Source organism: Phocoena sinus, chromosome 11 (assembly GCF_008692025.1).
Source record: "Phocoena sinus isolate mPhoSin1 chromosome 11, mPhoSin1.pri, whole genome shotgun sequence".
NCBI lineage: Eukaryota > Metazoa > Chordata > Mammalia > Artiodactyla > Phocoenidae > Phocoena > Phocoena sinus.
The window spans coordinates 68,977,660-69,005,559 of NC_045773.1; the positions used below are offsets into that span (position 1 = coordinate 68,977,660).

Below are 27,900 nucleotides of genomic sequence, written 5' to 3' on the forward strand. Positions count from 1 at the left end.
GTCAGAGTCTTGCAGTCAAATTCCGCTAGGCTTCAAAGTCTGATTCTCTAGGAATTCCTTCTTCCGTTGCCGGACCCCCTGGTTTGGAAGCCCGATGTGGGGCTCAGAACCTTCACTCCAGTGGGTGGACTTCTGTGGTATAATTGTTTTCCAGTTTGTGAATCACCCACCCAGCAGTTATGGGATTTGATTTTTTGTGATTGCGCCCCTCCTACCATCTCATTGTGGCTTCTCCTTTGTCTTTGGATGTGGGGTGTCTTTTTTGGCAAGTTCTATTGTCTCCCTGTGGATGATTGTTCAGCAGTTAGTTGTGATTTTGGTGTCCTCGCAAGAGGGAGTGAGAGACGTCCTTCTACTCTGCCATCTTGGTTCAGGGACAACTGTGTTACTGTTGATTTCCCATTTCATGGCTGTTAGCATTTGCCTTATTTATTGAGGTGCTCCTATGTCGGGTGCATAAATATTTATAAGTGTTATATCTTCTTCTTGGATTGATCCCTTGATCATTATGTAGTGTACTTCTTTGTCCTTGTAATAGTCTTTATTTTAAAGCCTATTGTGTCTGATAAAAGAATTGCTACTCCAGCTTTCTTTTGATTTCCACTTGCATGAAATATCTTTATCCATCCCCTCACTTTCAGTCTGTATGTGTCCCTAGGTCTGAAGTGGGTCTCTTGTTGACAGCATAAATATGAGTCTTGTTTTTGTATCCATTCAGCCAGTCTATGTCTTTTGGTTGGAGCATTTAATCCATTTACATTTAAGGTAATTGTGTATATATATGTTCCTATTACCATTTTCTTAATTGTTTTGGGTTTGTTTTTTGTATGTCTTTTCCTTCTCTTGTGTTTCCTGCTTAGAGAAGCTTCTTTAGCATTTGTTGTAAAGCTGATTTGGTGGTGCTGAATTCTCTTAACTTTTGCTTGTCAGTAAAGGTTTTAATTTCTCCATAGAATCTGAATGAGATCCTTGCTGGGTAGAGTAATCATCGTTGTAGGTTTTTCCCTTTCATCACTTTAAATATGTTTTGCCACTCCCTTTTGGTTTGCAGAGTTTCTGCTGAAAGATCAGCTGTTAACCTTATGGGGATTCCCTTGTATGTTACTTGTTGTTTTCCCCTTGCTGCTTTTAATATTTTTTCTTTGTATTTAATTTTTGATAGTTTGATTCATATGTGTCTTGGCATGCTTCTCCTTGGATTCATCCTGTATGTGATTCTCTGTACTTCCTGGACTTGATTGACTATTTCCTTTCCCATGTTAGGGAAGTTTTCAACTTTCTTTTTCTCTTCTTCTTCTGGGACCCCTATAATTCGGATGTTGGTGTGTTTAATGTTGTCCCAGAGGTCTCTGAGACTGTCCTCAATTCTTCTCATTCTTTTTTCTTTATTTTGCTCTGTGGCAGTTATTCCACTGTTCTACCTTCCAGGTCACTTATCCGTTCTTCTGCCTCAGTTATTCTGCTATTGATTACTTCTAGAGAATTTTTAATTTCACTTATTGTGTTGTTCATCATCGTTTGCTTGCTCTTTAGTTCCTTGTTAACAGTTTCTTGTATTTTCTCCATTCTATTTCCAAGATTTTGGATCATCTTTACCATTATTACTCTGTATTCTTTTTCAGGTAGACTGCCTATTTCCTCTTCATTTGTTTGGTCTGGTGGGTTTTTACCTTGCTCCTTCATCTGCTGCATATTTCTCTGTCTCCTCATTTTGTTTAACTTACTGTGTTTGGGGTGTCTTTTTCACAGGCTGCAAGTTCATAGCTCCCGTTGTTTTTGGTGTCTGTCCCCAGTGGGTGAAGTTGGTTCAGTGGCTTGTGTAGGCTTCCTGGTGGAGGGGGATGGTGCCTGTGTTCTGGTGGGTGGAACTAGATCTTGTCTTTCTAGTGGTGTGTTTTGGGGTTTCTGTGCACGTAGTATGATTTTAGGTAGCCTGTCTGCTAATGGGTGAGGTTGTGTTCTTGTCTTGCTAGTTGTTTGGCATGGGGTGTCCAGCAGTGGAGCTTGTTGGCCGTTGGGTGGAGCTGGGTATTAGTGTTGAGATGGAAATCTCTGGGAGAGCTCTCGCTGATTGATATTACATGGGGCTGGGAGGTCTCTGGTAGTCCAGTGTCCTGGACTCAGCTCGCCCACCTTGGAGGCTCAGGCCTGACACCCGGCCAGATCACTAAGACCCTGTCAGCCTCATGGCTCAGAAGAAAATGAAGAAAAAATGAAACAAAAGAAAAATAATAAAGTAAAAAGAGAGTAACCAAACCAATAGACAAATCCACCAATGATAACAAGTACTAAAAACTAAACTAAAATAAACATAAAAATCAGAAACAAATCAGTCGCAGACAGCAAACCCCAAGTCTACAGCTGCTCCCAAAGTCCACCACCTCAATTTGGGGATGATTCATTGTCTATTCAGCTGATCCAGAGATGCAGGGTACATCAAGTTGATTGTGGGGATTTAATCCACTGCTCCTGAGGCTGCAAGGAGAAATTTCCCTTTCTCTACTTTGTTTGCACAGCTTCAGGGTTCATCTTTGGTTTTGGCCCTGCCTCTGCATGTAGGTCACCCTCAGGCGTCTGTTCCCTACCCAGCAGCGGCTGATTAGGGCTCTCTTGCTCTGTCAGGCCAGGGAGAGGGAGCGGTACTGTAGTCATAATTGGAATGCAGGGCGAACCTGTGGTGGTAGAGGCCAGTGTGACATTGCAACAGCCTGAGGTGCACTGTGTGTTCTCCAGGGAAGTTGTACCTGGACCTCGGGACCTTGGCAGTGGCATGCTGCACAGGTTCCCGGGGGGGAGTGTAGGTAGTGACCTGTGCTTGCACACAGGATTCTTTGTGGCAGCAGCAGCAGCCTTAGCATTTCATTCCCATCTCTGGGGTCCGAGCTGATAGTCGTGGCTCATGCCTGTCTCTGGACCTCACTTAGGTGGTGCTCTGCCTTCTGTGGGCACACAGGGAATGAATCCTCTCTCCTCACGCACCCTGAAACAATGGTCTCTTGCCTCTTAGGCAGTTCCAGATATTTTCCCGGACTCCCTTCTGGCTAGCTGTGGTGCACTAGCCCCCTTCAGCCTGTGTTCACACAACCAACCCTAGTCCTCTCCCTGGGGTCTGAACTCCAAAGCCTGAGCCTCAGCTCCCAGCCCCGCCCACCCCGGCGGGTGAGCAGACAAGCCTCTCGGGCTGGTGAGTGCCGGTCAGCACCGATCCTCTGTGCAGGAATCTCTCCGCTTTGCCCTCTGCATCCCTGTTGCTGTGCTCTCTTCCGTGGCTATGAAGCTCCCCCCCACCGCTGCCCACCCCCTGGCTCTGCCAGTGAAGGGGTTTCCTAGTGTGTAGAAACTTTTCCTCCTTCATAGCTCCCTCCCAGAGGTGCAGGTCCTGTCCCTATTCTTTTGTCTCTGTTTTTCCTTTTTTCTTTTGCCCTACCCAGGTATGTGGGGATTTTCTTGCCTTTTGGGAAGTCTGAGGTCTTCTGCCAGCGTTCAGTAGGTGCTCTGTAGGAGTTGTTCCACATGTAGATGTATTTTTGATGTATTTGTGGGGAGGAAGGTCATCTCCATGTCTTACTCCTCCGCCATCTTGAAGGTCCCCCCATATGTGGTTTTTTGTGACAGGCATCTTTCACTGAGCATGTTTTCAAGGTTCATCCATGTTGTAGTACGTATCATCAGTACTTCCTTTTTGAGGCTGAATTGCATGAATACACCACATCTTATTTACACATTCATCAATTGCTGGACATTTGGGTTATTTCCACCATTTAGCTGTTGTGAAGAATACTACTGTGAATATTCCTGTAGATGTTTCTGTGTGAACATGTTTTCAATTTCTTTGGGTATGTACCTGGGAATGGAATTGATGGGTCATAGGGTAACTCTATGTTTAACTTTTTGAGGGACTGCCAGACTGTCTTCCAAATGACTGTCCCATTTTACCTTTCCACCAGCAATGTATGAGAGTTCCAATTCTTCTGTGTCCTCTCCAACACTTAACTTTTTGATCTAGCTACTACAGTTGGTGAAGTGGTAATCTTACTGTGGTTTTGATTTACTTTTCCCCCAATGACTGATGTTGTTGCATATCTTTTTACCTGCCTATTGGTCATTTGTATATCTTCTTTGGAGAAATGTCTATTCAAATCTATTGTCCATTTTTTAATTGGGTTATTTGACTTCTTATTGTTGAGTTATTAGTACTCTTTATATATTCTGGATACCAGACCCTTATCAGATATATCAGTTGCAAATATTCTCTCCCATCTCATAGGTTCTCTTTTCATTTTCTTGATGGTATCCCTTAAAGCACAAAGGTTTCGAATTCTGGTGAAGTCCTATTTACCTATTTTCTCTTTTGCTGCTTACGTTTCTAGTGTGTATCCAGAAAACCATTGCCAAAACCAAGGTCAGGGAAATTTATCCCTATGTTTTCTTCTAAGCATTTTATAATTTTAGCTCCTTGATCCATTTTGAGCAATTTTTGCATATGGTGTGAGATAGGTGTTCAACTTCACTTTTTTGAATGTGGGCATCCAGTTGTCCCAGTGTCGTTTGTTGAAAAGACCATTCTTTCCCCACTGAATGGTCTTGGCATCTTTGTTGAGCATAAGTTGACCATAGATATACGGGTTTATTTCTGGTCTCTCAATTCTATTCCACTGGTCTATATTTCTGTCTTTATTCCAATACCATACTGTCTTGATTACTGTTGTTTTGTAGGAAGTTTTGAAATTGGGAAGTGGTGAGTCCTTTAACTTTTTTTCCTTTTTTAAGAACACTTTTGTTATTCTGGGTCCCTTGCATTTCTATATGAATTTTAGGATGAGCTTATCATTTCCACAAAGAAGCAAGCTGGGATTCTGACAGAGATTGCATTGCCTCTGTAGATCAATTTGGGGAGCATTACCATCTTAGCAATATTAAGTTTTCTGATACATGAACATGGGCTTCCTTTCCATTTATTTAAATCTTTAATTTCTTTCAACAATGTTTTGTAGTCTTCAAAGGATAACTTAGACTTTCATTTGTTAAATTTATTCCTAAATATTTTATTCTTTTTGATACTGTTGTAAATGGAATTGTTTTAATTTTATTTTCAAACTGTGCATTGCAAAATGTACAGAAATACAATAGATTTTTACATATTAATATTGTACCTTGTAACCTTGAACTCTTTGATTTGTCCTAATAGTTTTTTTTCCCCAGTAGATTACTTAAAATTATTTATATACAAGATCATGTTATCTAAGAAGAGAGACAGTTTTAATTCTTCCTTTTCAATCTGGATACTTTTTATGATGTTGATTTTTTAATACTAAGAGCAGAACTTTACATTTATTTCTATCCCATTTAATTTTGTTTGTTTTAACCCACAGTTAAGTTGCTTTTGTTTGTATAGTCTTCCAGTGTATTTTGTTTGTAATTCATCTTTTTATCTCCAGAATTTGGCACAGTGTCTGGTGTTTTGCATTCAATAAATGTTTGCAAAATTAAGACACACACACAACGTAACCATGTAAGGTGATGGATGTGTTAATTAGTTAGGTTGTGGTAATCATTTCACAAGGTAAACATCTGTCAAACATCATGTTGTATACCTTACATATATACAATTTTTATTGGTCAATTATACCTCAATAAAGCTTGGGAAAAAATAAAATGAAAAAACAAAAGCAATGGAGACACCACTGGCACAGACATTGGCACTGGTCTTGTGAACACTGACAACAGAGAAGGAAGGTGAGGCAGCAGATGGCACTGAAGAGGCCGAGCAAGAAAGGAGAACAGCTGCCATAATAAGGGGGGGAAAGACCTGGGTCATGTGCAACTGTGAAATTCTCTCTGTGGACTCTTACAGTTAATGGAGGGGGTGTACCCTCAGGGAACTGGGGACGCCAGAAGAAGAGGTAGGAGTGAGAGCCAACTGTGGGAGCCGTTTCACCTCAGGCTGCAGTGGGCTGGAAAAACTTGAGCCCGACGAGCGAAAGTCTCTCCATTGCAAATTATTTCTTCAGTTCTATCTTCCCCTCAAGATGCCAGTCCATTTTTCTTCTTTCCCTTAATTTTAAACCCCTAAGCTGCCTGCTCTACTTCTTCAAATCCCACACAACCCGCAACCCATTACACTGTGGCTTCGACATCCACCACCTATTGAAGGAGATCTACCGAAAGTCCCTCAGATTGCGCTGTCACATCACACTTCATTTGCCACATGACCGCAGGCTGGATGGGAGTCAAAGGCGAGGCAGAGCCTTCTGCATCGAGACGCTGTGCTCAAATGGCTTAAGTGCCTCCTGCAATAATAGTGATCCTGATACAGTGCTAACATTTCTTGAGTACTTAAGTCTGCTCAGCCACGATTTTATGCTTGTGAATATATATATGTATACATAGACATATTTAAGACTCATAGTAACCCTCTCAGAGTTCGGCAACTTCCCCTTTCCTTGTAAATGGCAGAATCCAGGACCTACACCGTGACCCTGGTAAAATAACCGCTAGGGTCACAAAATAAAGACCGCAAACTGGAGTTTTCAGTCTCTTGCCTGCTTAATAGGGGCAGGCTTGACTGCAGACGCTACGTGGCCATGTCCTGCTCCTCCACAGGGCAGCAGCTGGGTTATACGAAACATGGAAAACTGCTCATTCTACATGGACTCCCTGTTGCGATCTCGTGAAGTTCCTCAGTGACAGGAGCCAGCCTGCCAAAATGTCAGCATCGGGATCTGGTCCAAGGTAAACATCAGCCCTGCGTGGCTAATGCACTGAACTGGAGTTATGCTGCTACCCACCCCTCCTAACTCAAAGACGACTTGCTGGATCCAAGAAAAACAGACCAGTCAGCATGAAGATTGGTACCGTTGTCAAGTGGAGAAGTCAGTGCTGTTCAAGTCCACTGTCATTAGCCAAGTCTGAGGAAGACCTTAAGAATGGCAGGCTTCTGACAGACCCCTTATTTGGGCTCACCAGACCTTATTTGTAACCTCCCAATATCCTAGGCAGTTGGGTCTGTGTGGAGAGAAAGGGATTATTTGATCTGTTTAAGCAGTCTATTCTAGCACAAAGCACAGTGTTCAGGGTTCCTGACCACCAGACTAACCTGTTGTATATATTAAACAGTGAGAAATTTCAACCGCAGTGACAGCTGCCATGTGGTCCTATGGGGCCAGACCTCCAGATAAAGCCATACTGAAGTCACTTCTGACAACCCTTTACTCTCTGGTCACCCCCCACATCCCCCTGCCCCCAACTCATGTTCCTAGCTTTTCCTAATGTTCCTGCACATTCTCTCTCCCTGTCCTCTTTACCATACAGCCCATCCCCCTGGGCTATTCCTCTCCACATTTCCGTAAGTGAACATCTAACAAACAGATTATAAATGATTGGGGACTAGAGAGTCAGCTTAGTTATTTTGGAAACTTATTCTTGGCTGCTCATCTTTAAAGGAAAATTGTATCCTATTAACTAGGAATCCAGGATGTCTTACAGAGAGGAGAATTCTGGGATTCTCAAACTTTAGGGTACATCAGAATCATATAAGGAACTTGGAAAAATGTAGTTTGCCTGTAGCGGGACCCATATTCACCAACTGCCCGCAGGAGCTCAGGATTTGGCATTTTGGGAAACGCTGTTCTAGACACAGACCAATTCCCTTCTTCCCAATTCCTGGGCCCTGCACGGTCTACATTTTCAAAAGCTTCTCAGATGATCCTAATGAAGCTGGGCCACAGACCTCACTTTAAAAACCTAGGGAGAGATGGGGTGATGTGTGTGTGCGTGTTTGGGATGGGGCATGCCATCTGGGGTGGCTTCAGTTAGGGAAAGGCAGAGGGGGATGCACAGGGAAGATGAGGCTAGAAAGCGGGCTCAGGGCTGGGCTGCGCTCCAAGTATGAACTCTAACGTGTCGGGGTGGGAAGACCATGAAGGCAGCTGAGCAGGTGAGAGAGATCCAGGTAGTCTTGCGGGCGACTCACCTGGTGGCGGCATGGAAGTGCTTGGAGAGTAAGAATGGAGAAAAAGAAACCAGCTTTAATAAATACAGGTGAGAAATATTCCATTGTACATATGTGCCACATCTTCTTTATCCATTCATCTGTTGATGGACACTTAGGTTGCTTCCATGTCCTGGCTATTGTAAATAGAGCTGCAATGAACATTTTGGTACATGACTCTTTTTGAATTATGGTTTTCTCAGAGTATATTACTCATCCATAAAAAGAAACGAAATTGAGTTATTTGTAGTGAGGTGGATGGACCTGGAGTCTGTCATACGGAGTGAAGTAAGTCAGAAGGAGAAAAACAAATACCGTATGCTAACACATATATATGGAATCTAAGAAAAAAAAATGTCATGAAGAGCCTAGGGGTAGGACGGGAATAAAGACACAGACCTACTAGAGCATGGACTTGAGGATATGGGGAGGGGGAAGGGTAAGCTGTGATGAAGTGAAAGAGTGGCATGGACATATATACACTACCAAACGTAGGGTGGATAGCTAGTGGGAAGCAGCCACATGGCACAGGGAGATCAGCTAGGTGGTTTGTGACCACCTAGAGGGGTGGGATAGGGAGGGTGGGAGGGAGGGAGACGCAAGAGGGAAGAGATATGGGGACATATGTATATGTATAACTGATTCACTTTGTTGTAAAGCAGAAGCTAACACACCCTTGTAAAGCAATTATACTCCAATAAAGATGTTAAAAAAATAATACAGGTGAGAGACGATTAAATGGAAAAGAAAGGGCAGCTTCCTGAGTTCAGGGGGAGAACTGGCCAGAATGAATAACCAGTTTGGTTGCGGGGAACTAGGGGGTGAAGGCATCTGAAATCACAGGAAGTTTTCCTACCAGGACAGCTGCTGAGATCATCAACTGAGGTAGGAAAATACAGGAGGAGGAGCTAGGGAATTAAAAGGAAGTGAAATTGGGAGCACATTTCCCTAAGGGTGCTAACGGAGGTACCCCAGGAGCTTGGGCTCTGGTACTTACTAGCTTTATGGTTTGAGGCAACTTACTGAAATGTTCACATCCTCAGTTCTCTCATCTATGAAATGGGGACAACAACGTTACTTTTGCCTCAGGGGGTTCTTTGAGGATGCAAGCGAAGAGTTAGCACAGAGCCTGGCACATAAAAGTGCTTGACAAATGCTCTCATTGTTGTCAAAGGGTCATCTCGGTAGAGATGGGAGTTAGGGGTTGAAGAGACAGGCAGAGCCAGAGCTAGAGACAGAGGTGTGGAGACGTCCACATAGGGGAGGTAGCTGAGCTTTGAGAAGGGCTGAAATCCTTTAGGGAGATGGGGTAGAAGGAGATGCAGACCAAAGATCTGGGAGCCAAGGATTTGTGGATTTGGTATAAGCAGATCCTGAGGGTCCTGACCCTCATCTGGTTATTTTTCCGGAAGCCTTTGGTGGGCAACCAGAGGGCTGGTGAGATATATTTTTAATAATAAAAATATATTTATACTAATAATATATATTTTTCCCCATGAGGCTACATGCTACCACTTGACTATTCCATTTCTTTATAAAATATTTTCTTTCTTTCTGTGCAGCCAAGTGCCATGAAAAGTCTCATGTTTTTGATAAAAATTTAGTCCCCTTCTCCAGGTGTGACACACCATTTGTCTAATACCTTCGTGCCTAGCAGCCTGTACTTGCAGATGATCAGAAACAAAACCCTGGAAGAAAGGTGAGGATCGGGGTTGGGAGAGTTCTAGTATAATTGCAAGCAGAGTTTTGCAAAGTGTGAGCTCTGTGCTAGCAATGCAGATTCCCAGGGTCCACCCACGAGGATCCTAACAAGGGATTCCTATACCCATTAAAGTTTGATAACCCCTGAACTAGAGGGATGGGTTCCAGAGGCTACGACCAATAACGAAGAAGCCAGCATAAAGAACCAGAAATACAAGGAAGAACCTTTCGTCTCTGCAGAGAGACTAAAGGGGTGGTGATGGTTAGAAACAACATTATTTTTGAACTCTATTCTTTTCTTTTGTCCTATGATTCTGTGTTGTCTAATGGAGGATTTTGTGTACGTTCCAATTGCCATCCTTTGTTCATTTGCTTGTGATGCTGGTGGACCATAAAGAAGGGAGCATTTCCAGGTTTTCTGGAAGGTGCGGCCTCACTCTTTCCCAGCCCCGCAGGACCCGGGGTGTCTGCGGCCTCCCACCTGCAGCCTGTGCCCAGTCTTGGCCGTGGCAGGTTGCACATAAGCAGCCTCAGCCACTGAGCTCTAGGACGAGTCTCGCCACCACTTGCCAGTGTTCTAATGCGCCTGGCGGAGAGCCTAGGCTCCGTTGTGTCTGCCTGTCACCGTCTCTCCCTTCCTCCCCTCCATGCAGGCACAGGTTGTGAGAAAGCGTTTTGCCCCAGCTTCTCTGCCGACTACTTCAGTTCCCTGCTGAACTGCAGGCCCATCCTGGGCTTCATTCACATTGGCTGGGACCCTGACATCCATCTGGGCCCCTGCAGATCCTTGCAGCCAGCAACTAGCTTCTATTTCTTGTACCTCTAACCACAGGCTAGGTTCTTAACACAAATCGACCGATTATGAAGAGCTACAGGAATGTTTCTGTTCTGAAACATTCCTGTAGCTTTGCCTCCTGGAAGGACATCCACTAAAATTCGGTCCTGTGAGCCAGGCACATCTATATGTTTTTAGTTTTATTTCTCAGTTAGTTCCTCAACAGCCCAAAGAAGTAGGTATCATCCTCCATTTTATATAGATAAAAGAAATGAGGCTCAGAGAGGTTAAGCAACTTGCCCAAAGTCACACAGCTACTGAAGGCATATGGATGAAGATTCTAGTTCAGATCTTCATGACTCCAGAACTCATGTTCTTTCTTCCATAATGTAACGGATGGCTTCCTGCTGGTGTTCCCATTGGAGTTTAACATGACGTTTGAAATCCTACAGCAAGTGATCTGGCTGCCTTTTTGGGGTCAGTCACCCTGATGCGAGGTTTGTGTCCCCCAGTGTCAGTGGCATATGCATCAGGCTTCCTCCTCTTCCTCCCTGCAGACTCCCACGTTTTCACTCTCGATCTCTACTCACCGTCATCCACAGTACGTTGAGGCATCGTTACCATGAAACTAATGAGGCTCCGTTTTTAGAGCCCCTCTTGCATGAGCCCCTGAGTGGGTCTTAGTAGTACAGGGATGTGGTCATGAGGTACTGTAAAATTTTCAAAAGTAAGATATTTTAATCACAATCGGTCAAGACCCCTGGATCTTCCACTTGGATTTCCCCTCCATTCCACTTCTCACCTAGTCTGGAAGTGTGGAGTGCCAGAGTCACCACTGGTGCTTTAGGATCTGACTAAGGAGAGCGTTTCATCTGGTTTTAGCATAACATAGTTGCATGGCTTTTAGTTGCTTCTGTTTATGCTTAAGTTATTGCTAGTGGTCCTAGTGTCAGAATAGCCTCCTGCGATGCATTTTCCACTCACTGCCATCTCACCCGGCGTTGTGGCAGGAAGGTACAGGTCTGAGGTTATGCCATGATATGAACATGCCCTGTGGCACCCAGGGCTAGATTTTGGTATTGGAATAGAAATAAGGTTTGAATGTATGAACACAGAGACGAGTCCGTGGAGGTGGAAAAATTCCTCCAATTCTGATAGCTTACATAAAAGGAAACAGGATGGAGTTTTCACAAATTTGACAACAATAATAATTTACACGACATTAACAGTGACCAGTTGAAAAGCTGAAAGAATCTTTTCTAAACTACCAATAAGATAAACAAGTTTCAGCTGACCATGCTTAGAAGATAAATTGAGTAATCTTTCTATTCTCTCTATGGAAAATAATATTACCGAATGGTCATATGAAGTAGTGATCAAAGATTATGCAGTGAAAACGTAGAGAAAAAGTATCATAGAGGTGTGTCAAGCAGTTAGCTAATTGAAATACTGTATTTTTCTGGATTTTGTTATTTGTTAGCTTTTTAAAATTTGTAATGTGCTGTGATTAAGTTCTTTTCTCATTATTTCATTAATATTCAATTTCATATCTACTTCTGAATTAATAGTTTTTAATTCTTTTCCTTAAAGAGGACCCCCTCAAACTGCATAAGCTTCAGGCCGCACAAAACCTGGATTTTCCCCTAACAGTGACATTTATGAAAGCGCTGTCTAGATCTAGTGGTGAAACTTGTAAAATGTTGGTAGGTTCTTTTTCTTTATAAAAATTTTGTTGGGACTTCCCTGGTGGTTCAGTGGTTAAGACTCCACTCTCCCAATGCAGGGGGCATGGGTTGGATTCCTGGTCAGGGAACTAGATCCCGCATGCCACAACTAAGAGCCTGCATGCCGCAACTAAAAGATCCTGCATGCAGCAACGAGGATCCCGGGTGCTGCAATGAAAGAGCTGGCGCAGCCAAATAAATAAATAAATATTTTTAAAAAGTTTTGCTGTTGTTGTTCTTCTCTTTCCTTTGGGAAGTTAAAATGCTCAAATGAGGAGCAAATCCCTGTCCTTCACCTCCCTGGTTCCACCTGTACACTGGCATCTTCATTTAGGCATTAGCATTTAAGCAGAGAGAACGATGCAAGAGATTAAAAGAGACAGAAAAACCTCTTTCACATAGGGCACACAGTGGAAAAAGAAGGCAAGTGTGTTCTCTAAATATCTATTAATTACATATATACATAAACACAAAATGTATAAGATTTAATTTTTGCATCCCTTAGACTAACCCTGAAATACAAAGAAATGAAATTATTCAAACTTCAATGAAGTCCCCCAATATTTTCCTTGCTAATCAACACATAGAGAGGCCATATATATTCACATAGAAAAAAAAGATGTAATGAAACACATTAAATTACCTCATTTAATGAAACTACTTGGATGAAGTTTCCAAAAATAATCATTCAAACTCAAGATTCTTTTTTTCTGGAGATGATGTCCTCTACTACTTGGTTTAATCATTTTCAGGTTAAATGGATGGATGGACAAATGGAAAATAACATAATACTAACTTGAACATCAAAACCTGATTAAGCTATATGAAAAAAACTTCTACATGTAATGCACATTAAATTCACGTGGATCAGAATGAGGTAAAGGAAATATTTCAATTACGAGGATGGGATTTCATTCTATATTTGAGGCTCTTCTTGTAAGCCTCATTCTGTTTGTTCAGACAAAAGGGCTTTCCCACATCTTTATCAAACCCAAATGTCTAGAGACAGGAATGCAGGCTTTCATAGTTCAGGAGGATTTAAAAAGAAAACTAGGTGATGTCATGAATAGGAACCATACTGGAAGATGAAAAATAGGAGATTAACACCAAAATAGACCTTCTTCCAATGTTTGATCTGGACGCAGATAAAACTGGCCCCCTCTCCTCTCCTTTGGTGCGATTGTGTCACCTACTGTTGTGGTCTGGGCTGTATTCCTCCCAGCTCTCTCCCACTTGCCATCCCTTCATAAGTTCCCTACCCATGATTCTCTTCCATTTCTACTCTCCTGGTCACCATTCTGATTTTGATTCTTACCATTAAACCTTTGATGCATTATATCCTAAGTAAGAAAAGAAAATTTTCCTCACCAACTCCCTCAAATACTTCTCTCGTATTGCACTCTGGTCTGACAGACCAGGACACACCTGACAAAACCATCACAAAGTGATGTAGGAGATGCAGGTACTTCATCTCTCCCACCACAGCAATGGAAGCAAAAGCTGCAAGGGGGCCCTCTCCACTGTCAGCCAACTGCAAAGAAATACCCAGCACACCAGATTGCTAGGTCAAAATTTCATGACACTGAATTCCATCAGTATGGGAATGTCTAAATCACCTGTGACATGACCACATTTACGCGTCATGTAAAATACTGAAGTGGATCTATGTATGAAAGTGGGTAAACCTCCAAGACATCTTTTTTTTTTTTTTTTTTTTTTGCGGTACGCAGGCCTCTCACTGTTGTGGCCTCTCCCGTTGTGGAGCACAGGCTCCGGACGCGCAGGCTCAGGGGCCATGGCTCACGGGCCCAGCTGCTCCGCGGCATGTGGGGTCTTCCCGGACCGGGGCATGAACCCGTGTCCCCTGCATCGGCAGGCAGACTCTCAACCACTGCACCACCAGGGAAGCCCTCCAAGACATCTTATTGAGTGAAAAAAGACGTTTCAGAATGATAGCACTTACTACAATGTAACTTTCATGAGGGCAAAGATCTTTGTTTTATTCAGAGTTCAGCTGCCAGCACCTAGAACAGTTCCAGTACAGAGTACGCACTTAACGTCTGTTGAATACTGAATGAATGAATTTAAGGAGAAATATACAAATATATTCAAATTAAATAATGCTATACATTTTCTATGGATTTATTTATTTATTTATTTTTGCGGTACGCGAGCCTCTCGCCGTTGTGGCCTCTCCCGTGGCGGAGCACAGGCTCCAGACGCACAGGCTCAGCAGCCATGGCTCACGGGCCCAGCCACTCCGCGGCATGTGGGATCTTCCCGGACCCGGGGCACGAACCCGTGTCCCCTGCAGTGGCAGGCAGACTCTCTACCACTGCGCCACCAGGGAAGCCCTCTATGGATTTATTATATAAAAAATGGATTTATATATTAAATAAATATATAAATAATATCATCTATATTATATATTGTATTATTTATATATTTGGAATTATGTTATTTATATATAAATATACATACATATACATATGTGTGAGTATATATGTACGTATTTAAAGAAAAAGTAAAGTAAACATACATATAGTTTTAACTGGGGAGGTGGGGATTGGGAGATTGGTGTGAGTTGTCAAAGGAAACAGTGTTATTTGTAAGGTTTTAATTTTTTAAAAGGAAAATATGTATGAGCATTACTTGTAAAATTAAAAGTTTTATGGCATCATCCTTGCTAAGCCATATGGATGTGTGGCCACACACGACATAGAATAATCTTACAAAATCCTTCTACAGTCTGCACGCAACAAATGTCGGGTCTGTCTTGATAATAAACTCTCCAGATTTCAGCATCAGTTACCAGGAGACCAGCTGACTGTGGCTGGTTCGCTGACCCCTTTCCTGCTCTTCCCTGACCTCTGTAACCCCAGGAATTAACTTCAGTGAAATGACAGCTGTACCTCATGTGGAGTGAGCCCTGAGAGGACAGGAAGGTCAGAGCAGCAACATTTCCAAGCAGCACACTTCATTCTCCATGCTCCCTCCCTGTACCCTGTCCTTCTCCCTTTGGCCTGCTCTCCAGGCTTCTAGAAAACAGGCCTCCATCACTGTGGTACCCCACTCACATGTGTCATTTCCTCAGAGTACCTGTGTTTATCTTAGCTAAGTAAAGAGTTGACCAAATGAAATGCACTGAAGTAGAATAATGGGTGTCTCTAGCTTAACCTTTTAAAGGTTGTTACTTCATTTGGCCAAATGAAACTGAAACTGAGGCAATTTCAAGCTTAGGGGAGAAGGCTATGTTGGGCAGAGCATCCCTAACCCCCACCAGAGGCCTTTACTGTTAGGGATCAGGAAAGGATGCAAAGGAGAGAGTCATGGTGAGAATCCAGATGCGGCAGCTTCCATCTTAACCTTTGGCAGATCGGTGAGGGACAGGGAAGGACAGGGACTGAAGAGAGTTCCTCCCCCTGGATGCGTTAGACACCATCTATTGCACTATTCACTTGCCTGCACTTGGTGAAAACTGGGGTTTTAAACCCCAGGGTCAATCTTCTGTCAAACAAAACTATTTCACAAAAATGGTACTTTGAATACCAAAGCAATGTGTCTGCGGATGATGAAGTTCTATGGGTTCTGTTTGCTAACGGCAAGAATCGATTCTTTCACACAACATATGGAATTAAAATGGAAGGGGTAATGAGCAATGATGTTATGAAATGAAAATGAAAACCAATTAAGTTTTTACTTCTGCTTAATTTTTTTTTTTAAAAAAGAGCCTATCTATTGTTTATCCGAGCTAACATAACCTTGATGAGTTCGGAGAGCACAATAGTCTGTCTCCCTGGAGGACACTATCAAAAAGCCATCTTGGGCCTTGGTGAGAAAAATCAACAAAAAACCCCCACATTAGGCAGAACATCACTTTTCCATTATCTCATACATACAAAATGCCGTTCTGATCCTGCTTGTGTTTACAGAATAAAGTGGGTCAAAGGAATTCATTGAGATCATAAAGGGCAAGAGAAATGCTAGAGGATAGAAACCCAGTAGCTGCTAGACTTAATGGAATGGAAAAAAATGGAAATTTAACCGATGAGTCAGTAAATCAACCATTTAGATAGTTTTGGACCAGCAAGTATGGCAGGAGATTTCTTTAATTTAGTGCAGACTAAGAGGACTAGAACAGGATATACTAGAAAAGCCCAAAAGATGAGAGTCAGTGTGCGTGCATGTGTGTAGTGTGTAAGCGTGCTGTGTGTTATGTGTGAATGTCTGTTGTGTGCGTGTATGAAAGTATGCGTACACACGTATATTTGTACAGCTGGGATTGATAGAAGTGATTTAGAGTCACTGTGCATTATCTGAGTTAAGTGATGAGCATTGCAGACTAATGGTTAAAGAAACTCCATTTGTCTTTCTCATGTCATTATCGGTGGACTGTAAAATACCGAGGTTACATATCTCACTGAGAGTTTTACTGTAATAAAGGAGGATGATTAAGCAACACAGGGCTTGAACTATGAAGTTCTATACTATAGTCCTGTAAAAAGAATATGCCGGGCATTACCTTGTGATCAGTAATATAAATTTCTACTGAAAGAAAAAGATAGCATGAATACACTCAAAGCCCAGGTGGTGTTCACACCTCAATTAGACCACTATTTGGTAATGAGGCCTGAAGGGTGAGCCAGTGACTACATGGCACTTCTTGCAAGAACCACTGTCTGAACCCATTAAACCCTTGCGGGTGAAGTCACTCACATGCTGCAAAATGTCACTCAAACCATCCAGACGGTAAGTGTTGAGCTTACCGTCTGTAAACACATCTCAGTGGCACAGCTGGAGAGGGAAACCCTATCATCTAAAAACTCAGGGTATCCTTGAGTTGATTTTCATCATGCAGTGAAGATGGGAAAACTACAGTGTTAAATGTTATTAGCTCTTTGTTATATCTGTCAACTTGGCAAAGGCATATGACATTACGCACAGAACTGAGTTCTGGAAGCTTCTAAGTCTGGACGCCTTGAGAAGTTCATAAACTTCCACAGGCTCTCCTGATTGTAAGGTTGGTAAAGTGAGTGTGGAGGGTATTTCAGTGGAAGAAAGTTGCATATATAATAGTTCTGTTTTGGTTTGTCACCTTGAGGAAACCAGGCTCAGGGTATTTCTGGGCATCTGAAAAACTTCCAAAGGAATAGGCCACATTGTTAATGAAAGTATTGGTTATAAAACATATTTCTGAAAATAACCACATACAAATGGCTGGGCTCTAGGAACACACTCACAACAAGATATGGCCATGGTGCCATGATGTCTTGCCATAGTCTAAGCCAGTCCTGGGCACTGACAACTGATCTGAAGAATAAGTAGCTGGATATACTAGTACCAGGTGAACTCGACAAGTAGCAAAAGACTGCAAACAGTGTTCTACGTGCACAAGCATCCAGTGAGATGCTGACGGGAATTCGAGGCAAAAGTGTGAGGAATACTATGTACTATAGCACCTCTGTCCTCCTCCTAGGTTCAGAAACCTGGACTTCCACCAGCCTTGGAGGAAACAGATGAGGGACAAAGTACAGAAAGCTGCAGTGTCCTGTGTGCTAACGAGCCCACAGAGACCTCCCTATTCCTCTCCTGGAGCAGTTCCTTAAAGGCTACCTATGATTCCCTACACCAAGGAAACATCACAAAGAAAAGGGCCAGGGGAAGTGTTGTCAGATAAAATACAGGATTTCCCAGTTAAATTTGAATTCAGATCAATAATGAATAACTTTTAGTATAAGTATGTCCCAAATACTGAATGGGACCTACTCAAACAGAAAACAAAATATGTTGTTTATCTAAAATTCAAATTTAACTGACTGTCCTCTATTTTACTTTTATTGTCCCTGCCAGAGGGTATACACCCCTCTTGTATTGTTTGTAGAAGGTGCTCAACACAACACAACTTTATGCCGCTCAAGAAGTTCAGAAAAGAGATGGTTATAGGATTCCCAGGAAATCTCTGTTCACCAAAATGAAGTAGAAAACCAAATGCAAAGAACTTAACAGATTCATGGAAGCACGGCATTAACGAATGTAGCATAATTAGAGGATGAAGAGACAGATCAGCCTGAAATGCAGCAAGATAGGGTGAAGCAGTATTTCTGAGCAGAGCTTTCTGGCTGAGGGAGGTTAAGAAGCAGAGAAACAGGTGACAAAGGGCTTCTCAAACAATGACTGAGGTTCTAGTCAAAAGACAAACTTCACATGTGCACAGTGCAGAAAGTCTTATTGCTTCCATGGTGGCCGTTTCAGTCACACCTGCTCCCCACTGAATGGATATACTGATTGTGGTAAATATTAATAACATAATCATAAACATGAAAACCAGCTAACCCTAACTGTAGTAGGAGCAGAGTGGCAAATTCTGGCTTGGGCTGTAGGAGCAACTGATAGATGTTTTATAAAGATCATGTCTTAGGCTCCAAATAAAGTCAGGGTTCATCTATCATGTTTCCAAAATACATTCTCTACCAAACACACTGACAGAAACCATTTTTATCTTTGTTGGTATAAATCCCAGAAAATCAGTTTTGAAAAAGGGAGTGCTGATGGAATTCTCGAGCTCCAGGGTGAAGGCAAATACCATAGCTCAGGGCAATTATTGTCTCTCATCGCAAGATGAAGTCTGATTATACTGTGGTCACAGGGAAGTAACAGAGTTAAAACTGTCACATAAGGATTCTCATCTCTGACTGACCCAAGTCAAACATAGGAGAAAAAGAAGCTCCTTGATTCAATTCTATTTCTCTTGCTTTAGTGTCTCTGTGCTACCTCCAGAGGGGGCTCTGAGGAAGCCTCTGAACAGTGAAGACATATTTAGCAGCTTACAATTTAGGAAATACAACATCAAATTTATAAATATCTGACTTAGGAATGACCCATATCTACAAAACCATACAACCACTGCCACTGATGCAAGAAGAGCCCCTAGGCCGGTGTCCCCATCCCTAGGAGAGCAGGTGCTGTTGCAACCAAGCAGGACTCCATCAAGAGATGAGCATATGTGGCCATACCTACTGCTTCGCCACAAGGTGGGGAAAACTGTACCTGAGAGACAATTTTCAGCTCCTTCCCAAGCTTTTCCATGCTGTATCCTTGTCCTAACCTCCACAGGGGCTGGGGTTTCACTGGGAGTGGAACATTTTAGAAGCCAGCTGATCTTTCTCCCCACCTCCATTCCAACACATCATCCAGGGAGAGTTCATTTAAAAGGGAATTCTCAGAAGCATATCATTTAAAAACCAATAAGAGACTGAATCTGCTACACTTATTAGGCCTGTAGCCTCAAGGATAATCAATCTTACCACGACTTGTATCCCTGTCATCTTCGGCCACCCATACGATGCAAGCCCCTCCGAGCGGCTGTTACCTCACATGTGACTCCTGACTTCCTTGCTCTACCTCTGCTCATCCCACCCAACCCTCCTGCCACTACTGGCCTCCCAGAGAACCTGTCCTAGGCTGCTCTCTGGACCCCACACTCCACTGTTGATTAAACTCTCTCACATGCTCGATATCTTCATGAAACACCCCCTTCAGCTCTTTCTAATCACTGAAATCTGACTCTTCCCTCAAGGATACTGCCTGCTCTGGAGCCCTCTCAAGTGGAGGACGTTCATTCTCCTGTAACGTAAGTACCAGAAGGGCCAGAGACAGTGCTGAGTGCTGGCCTTCTTCTGGCTCCTCGATACCATTTCAAAATCACTTTTTTTTTTCTCTTTTAAACACCAAAGCCAAATCTTTTCCTCCTTTGAGGTCTGTGCCATTTGGTTCTGCTACCCACTCTCTGTGATGCTGTAACTTAAGGCTACTTGGTATGTATATATGTACGTATAGATAGATAGACAGACAGACAGACAGATAGATAGATAGACTGATCCAACAGTGAACAAACCAGGCAGCTAACCCAAGCTGACTTGGGCTCCTGGCTCACAGTATTCCTTTCTGCCCCCTTTCCTGCCAATACCCGGAATGACTTCAACGCCCACAAAGAAACTCCACTTAACAACCCCAGCCTCAAAATTCCTTAAACTCCAGTGACCTGTGTGACCACTTCCATCTCACTTCCTCACTTCCTACTCTTCAATCTGGTACAGTGAGCTTTCTGCTCTCGCAATCTTTGAAATTGCTTTGGCAAAGGTCACTGATCACTTCCCATCCAACCCAGTGGACTCTCTGTAGTTCTCATCTTACTGGACCACTCTGTAACATCCAATACAGTCAACCACAACCACCTCCTTGGAACTCAGCCTCTAGCCTGGCTTCTGAGGTCTCCCTCTCTCCTGACTGTCTTGCCTTTCAAGTTCTCCCTTGCTGGTTCTTCTGCCTCAGCCTACACCATCTATTGGGGCTCCTAAGTGTTCTGCTTTTGGTCCTTTGCTACCCGTCTCATTGGACGACCCTGTCCACTTTCATGGCTACAAGTCCATGACAGATCCATATCTCTACTTAACCCCTCCCCTTGAGCACTAAAGCTGTGTATGTGCTGGCTTAGACACTTCCACCTCATACTCATTCTCAACATATCCATAATTTGACAAATAAACTCTCCCTCTAAGCCTGCTTCTCTTCATGTATTCACTGGCTTGGTAAATGGCACCATATCTGCTCAGAAACCTGGGAGAGCTCCTAGACTTTTCATCTCAACCTCATTCTGAGCAGCCACAAGTCAGTTCTCCTTAGGTACTGCAAACACTTTTCTCATCCTTTCAGTCCCTACTGTGTCTGGTTTGATTCTGGCCCTTTTAATTTCCTACCTCGATGGCTACTAGAACATCCTGTCCACTTTCCCTCCAGTTTCCAGTTTACTCAGCACGTCGCTATCAATGATCTTTCTTCAACAGAAATCTGGCCACATTACTCTCATACCAAAGAGCTGTAATGGCTCCCCACTGCCAACAAATAAAGTTCTAAATTCGGAAGCAAGTCTTTTAAGCTTCTCATGAGCGGGTCCCTCTTCAGCTTTATTTCTTGCTAAATACCATTCCATCCAACAAATCCTAAAATCCACCCAAACTAAACGCTTGCAATGTCACAAACACACCGTGTGTTCCACACCCCTATGAATTTGCTTGAGAAGTTTCCTAGTCCTCAGTGCTCTGACCTTTCTTCCCTCCTCTATTCATTCTGCCAGAAGTAAATGTGATTACTCTGTGAAGATTTTGTTCAAGGCCCAGCTCTTCCGCACCTGTTTCCTAAACCTGCCCAGGAAGAGTTGACCTTCCTCTTCCATGTCCCATGGCACCATATATGCATATTCACCGTAAGTCCTCTTCTAGACTGTAAACCCTCTAACAGGCACTGCGTCTCAGTCACCTTCTAATCTCCAGCACCTAGCACTGCCTGGTTCATTGCTTAAATTCAAAGAACATGTATTTAATGAATTAATTAGGAGCCCCTGCTCCTGCAGCTAAGGATAGTCCTTCATGCTTTCCACAAGCTCTGTAATAGAATGTCTCATACTCTACACATCATCTTGAATAGCACAGCACTACACACATTCCAGACAGTAAATAAATATATAATTGATTAAAGAATAATGTTTTATTGCTAAAGTCTGGGCAAGACTCTGCATGTCTGTGCATGTGTGCTTGTGTGTGTGAGAGAGGGAGAGGTAGAAAGACAGACAGAGAGAGAGAGAAGACCTCTATTCCCCTGCTGGCAGAGTGATAGGGCTGTGTTCTTGGCGTTGCAAGCAGCAGGATACATTTTGTCATAAAAACAGTGCTAAAAATGGTGATTAGATTATATAATTCCTTTATTTTTCAGCTTTTCAATCATTTTTCTACCCTATTTATTCTGACTCCCTGTACATCTTGTTAAAAACAAGACAACAGGCTCCAAATGGAGTCACTTATGCTAAACCCCACATCACCAAATGGAGACTTAATTACAATTTTGGCTCCTCCGGAAATGGAGTCTTAAACCAGTCAATCAAGAATCGCCTGGTGGGCACTAGACAGACAATCTGCCTGACAGACCCCTGACGTGCCCCAAAGGAAAGCGACCTTGCCATAACCAAGCTGCCTTTTGCCAGTATAACTTCCTTGTTCCCGCTCCCTTCTGCCTGCAAAAGTCTTTCATTTTGTACAGCCCCTCAGAGCTCCTTGCTGTCTGCTAGATTGGATGCTGCTTGATTCACGAATGGTTGCATAAAGACAGTAAGATCTTTAAAGTGTACTCAGTCGAATTTTTTTTTTAAAACAATCTCCAAAACCCCAGCTACACAAATATTCCTGCCAACTCTACATATTTTTTCCTTGCTTTCCTGTTTTCAAGTCTTTGCTCATATTAATCTTTAAACCTGGAATGTTATATAATGTTCTTCCCTCCATCTTTGAATATCCAAACTCTATCAATCCTTTGAGGCCTAACTTCCATGTTGCTTTCTCTGTAATGTCTTTCCTGATCTACTGATTAAAACTCTTCCCTTCTCTTTTGAATTCCTGTAGTAGCATGTCTTGTAGCTCCTGCTTATAGCACTTGTTATTTTATTCTCTGCTCTTTGGGTACTAAACCAGGCCCCAACATTTAAATTAAGCTCCCAGAGCCAGAGAGCGTTTCTCAGTTCACCTCAGTCCTCGGTCAACACCACCCTGGGCCCCTCCTTGCGTATATGGAGGATTCAACAAATTCTCCCCCAGTGAGTAAGAGAAAAGAGTCTGGAGCCTCCAGGCCATGGCTTTCAGGTCACTTTTTAAATGTCAATGACGTCACCTGTGAGGAGTGGATTCTGTTAGCATCTCAAACCTTAAAGGAAGTGGTGAGTCATGAGGGACTTCTGGAATATTGACCGGTTCCGGTAACTATTTGGAACGTGCAGCCAGAGAACTAAAACAGAAAAAAACAAAACAAAACCCACAACAAGACAGCAACAACAAAAACCCCAAACTATAACACTCCTTCTACTCCTTCTAAAGAGACCAATATGAATGACTCTTTGCAAACTGTGGGATTGAACAATCCCTGTCATTATTCCCATAAAACTGAAACAGACATTTAACCTCCAAAACAACAAAAGGCCCTGAAGCCCCTAACCTCCCTCTGTCTTGGCGGGCACCTCATGCAACGACTGGGGGTGGGGTTCTCTGGGGAACCACGAGTTGGGTTTCATTTTCTTTTCACACAAGAAATTTGAAAGAAGTCATTTTTAGCCTAAAGTGGGGGTGAATAGAAAAAGGGGGAGGGTTACTGAAGAGGAAACAGTTCCACAACAGTCTCAGAGTGGAAGATGGTCAAATTTACTCGCTTTCCGCATTAAGACAGGGATGGTTAATAGAATCTGACAACACCTACATAAGGCAGTAGTACTTTCCATCCAAACAACATGCTTATTAACCTTTTGCATTTGGTATAGTTTACACAAGCCTCTTGTATATAAAATAGTACATGAATATAAGCCTAATCACCTACTAAGATGTTAAACACTGCAACAAACTATCCCATTACCTGTGGCTTTGCAGCACTGATTCACCCGCAGCAATTTTCACTCTAACCGTAGTTTTGCCAAAATAAAATCAATCCCCCATCAATCCCTCCTCCAAATGGTTAGATTATTATCAGCCCATTTGTGAGCCTATTCCTACTTAAAGTCATTGCTAGAACTATATCCAATGACAGTGAAAACAACTCAAAAACCCTTTCAGCTATAAGGCTTTTCTCCAAAACTCTTTTACCTCATTTGTACTTGGACTTTGCAAACAATTTCCATTATTTTCTCAGTGATTTTCTATTCAAGTGAACTTAGTTCATCCTCCAAACAAAACTATAGTCTGTCTCAATAGCAATATCAAGGGACAAAAAGAGTTACTGAAAAAGTTAACTATAATCATGAGTTAGGAGAGAGATTATGAGATACTATGGGAAGAATAATTATGAAAAGGGAGATGGTGCGGGCAAGAACAAATAGAAATAGAAAAGGTCTGGCATACAGCAAGGGGCTGGGCAGTGATATCAGAGGCCATTTCTGCACAGGCACAATGGTGTGTGTCTTTGGAAAAGGCCAGTAGAGAGTTCCTTCCATCAAGCGCATGTGGTTCTAACACAGGAACGGATTGTGACGTTTCATTTCGGCAGAGACGCCAGTGCTGTATTCTCTACAGCCAATGATGCCAATTGTCGCTGGGCCATGGGAGGCACCATTTCTCACCTCTGTGAAGAGCCTCACCAGCCACCCAGAGACCTGGGGACCAATCCTCACCCTTACCCGCCATAGCCATCTAGTCACCGAGCCTTGCTCACACTACCTCCTGGAGTGTTTCTGATCTCCCACCTCTCTCTCATCATCTCCATCCTCTGGCTGGGACTACTGGACTGCAACAGCCTCCTAAAGGGTCATCCTGTCCTGCGCCCTCTGCCAATCTGTTCTACGCATGTCACTCAACCTGTCTTCCCAGGCTCCCACTCCCCGGATCCCACCACACCTGCCTTTTCCACTTCATAAAATGCTCCTTTCCACCACAAAGGCCTTGGAAGCTATTGAAGTGATTCCTTCTGCTTGCAATGTTCCTTCCAGCCACACCCCTACTCTCGTGGCCCTTTTGGATCTTCCTGGTCTTAACCTGAGGTAGAGCCTCCCTAGTGTGTGCTTCCCAGTCATACAGAGGTGTACTTTTGCAATTAATTGTTCAAGGCTCTCTTCCCTGTTAGTCTGTACGTGCTCTGAAGTCAGGGACTGTGCTGGTCCGTGCACGTCCTCATCTATAATATGGGGGTAAAACAAGAACTTATAGAATAAGGATTAGATGAGTTCATTCAGGTAGCAAACTTTGAATAGTACCTGGTACATACAACGACTATGTAAAGCTCTAGCCATATGATAATAGTCGGCACAGTACCTAGAACAAAGTGTGCACTCAATAAATATATATTGAATGAATAAAGGAATGAAAAATATGATGGTTGAACTAATGAACTCACCAAAGCAGAGGACCTCTTTTCTTCCAACCAGCTGTTGCCCATAAGAGAGTATAGAAATACTGTACGGAAAACGATCACAGAGAAGAATGATTGCTTTTCCCTGTCTACAGCCAACACGATCAATGCGATCAATGGTAAAAATAGCATTTTTGTTTCCTGGGATTTTGAATTTATCCTACTGTGTTGCTAAAGAAATATTCACAGCAAGGAGATTTGGAATTAAGAGATACAGGAATATAACATCACAAAATACACTTCCAGGCTTCTCAGTCTTGTCTTTATTAACTAAACAGTGTCCTTCTTAATGAACACCATACTCTAATTATTCCCAAACTAGAGCCTTTAGAAAACCACACACGTCAGGTTGTCCATCCCAACAAATGTTTACATGGAAAATTTCAACCTACGTTGCCAAAAGGGAAGCTCTTCACCCCTTTGTTCTGGTACATTCCATACTTCAGATTCCTCAGTGTCTTCAGGAGAAAGGCATTTGTCACATAACTATACATCATGTTCTGCTGGTCTAACAGAAAGAGTAACATACACAAACCAATCTGGGCTTCTAGCATGGCTCTGTGGTTGCTCTTGTGGCAGTACCGACACACTTATCAAAGGCTACACTTGGGGAAGGTGCCTCAGTGTTAGTCCGACCCTGTCAATCCTATTATCTGACAAAATTGTGTGTATTCATTGTCCTTTAAGGCAGACTGTGATCTTATTTTAAAATTATTTTGCTGCAGATAGCTCATTTAGATTTAGAAATAAACACTGCTTCATCACGTTAGTGATGATCATTCTTTCCCTCCTCTATTGGAGGGACGTTTCTGTTCCTTTCTCTAGAGTTAACTTTTCTGCTGTTGTCCTGGACCCTCTATTTCAGCCTCTGTGACAACCCACACTCTGTGTTTTCAGTTCAGTCAACAACTTTAGAAACCGGCATTTAAGAGATTTGTTAGTTATAAAAAATTAATTCTAACAAATGAATTGTGAGAGCCTTTGTCCTTGCACATTGAAAGCTAAAGGATGCTACACTGCATTCCATTATGGAGAATGAAGTTTTTTTAGGGTGGATATACTTTACTTGGGGTTTTGTGTTACTGCTGCTGCAGCTGCTTCTACTACAACTTCAAAACTTCAAGAAATGTAATATTAAAAAGGATAAGATTTACGATGAATATAATAATAAAATTATAATCATTTACATGTTTGTTTACTTTTTATATGGATATATAATTTGACAGCCTATGTTTTCTATTTACAGTTATATAGTTTATGTATATCAATAAATATAACTGACCTGTTTTTCCATGGAGCAAACTGGATCTGTACTGAGAAGTGCTGGAGTCCGGGGCCTGAGTGGGAGCTGAGGGTGGCAACATCCTCGGACCTTCCGGGTTCCCAGGTGGGAAGGGGGAGCTCTGGGAGCGTCTCAGTTCACTCCTGTCCATGCTGGAGACGTGGAGAGCATCCTGAGCTTTCTTCTTTTCCTTCTTTAACATAGTTACCAAAATATCTAAAACTTGACTTAAGGATTTAGTGATTCATGCTAGATTATAATGATCAAAACACTCATTTTCAAATGAGATTAATATTCCCAATAATATTTGCTATTTGTCATGCAGTAAAGATGGACTAAAGAAAGACTTCACCTTCCTGAGGTCCTTGAAACAGTGATGGATCATTTTGGGAGGCTGCCGGGCTTTCAATACGGCACCATTACCACTATATGAAAAATTAGCAAACCCAAAGGTCTTTAAAATCTTCTGAGTTTAAACTAATTCGGACTTAAAACTTTTATGAAAGGGTTTATAAAAAGGAAAATGAACACCAGGTAGTAGTAGACAGTGGAGCTACGTCTCCACCTGTGAGTAAATAGGACTTTAATGCAGGAAGCTGCTCTGGAGGCAGCAGGATGGGGAGGGAGGGAGGATGCCAGAGCCCCGCCCTCTCCCTCGCCCCCAGCTGGCAGGTCAGCCGAGTCAGTTCTGGTGGCCAGAGCACCCCCATGTCCAACACATGCTTCTTTAGTGTATATTCAAATGGGGCTTCAAGTCACTTTCTTAAAAAGCCTCTAATGTTTGGTCCCTCTAATTTCACCAAAAAGAGGTGAATTATTGGTAAAGGTATATCATTTTAAAATGCCAATTTTGTGGGCCATTTAGATCTATTAGGAGCACTGATTCTGAGTGATAAAATCACTCCTTTCTACCCTACTTTACTGTTCTTTCAGGTTCAAGATGTCAAGAACTCTAAGGGGTTCTGCCATCACGAAGAGAAAAGACGATACTCCCTCTTGAGAATCTCAGAGCTCTACCTGCATGTGCAGTGAGATGAATTCAAGGCTTTCACCAGCCCTAGAGATGGCTTCATTAAAACAGGAGTCTGAGGAAACACAAAGGTGGTGTGGGAGGGAAGAGTGCTATGTAGAAAGGAGTGGAGGGGGGGCATCCAGGTACACTCGTCCTTGCGCAGGTAACATGGAATGCACTTGACTTCCATCCTCCGTCTCAGCTTTGACCTCACCTTTTTGGTGATTTCTGGAAGCACTACCAGTTTTTCTCTCACATGCCCTGACATGGCCTCCATTCTTCGCCTCAAAAAAGCTTGTATTTACCAAAGGTGTTCACAACTTCTGTGGTGTCTAGGCATTGGTTCTGTCCAGCTTCCCTACTGCGCTGTGTGGGGATAATTAGCAAGACCATCATATACTTTCACTGTTTCGTGCACGGCCATGGCAACGTCCTTTCCTTCACTCAGTCAACGATACTCATTGGAGCTTATACCGTGTGCCG

At 42.8% G+C, this 27,900-nt stretch overlaps 1 protein-coding gene across 1 annotated transcript in view; it reads right to left on the reverse strand.

Moving 5' to 3' along the window:
* Positions 1-27,900, reverse strand: part of KIF6 (kinesin family member 6) — a 382,614-nt gene that overhangs the window by 154,301 nt on the left and 200,413 nt on the right. The window contains exon 13 of the mRNA XM_032648910.1: positions 26,406-26,621. Coding sequence (XP_032504801.1) covers positions 26,406-26,621 — 216 coding nt within the window. The remainder of the gene's footprint in view (positions 1-26,405; positions 26,622-27,900) is intronic.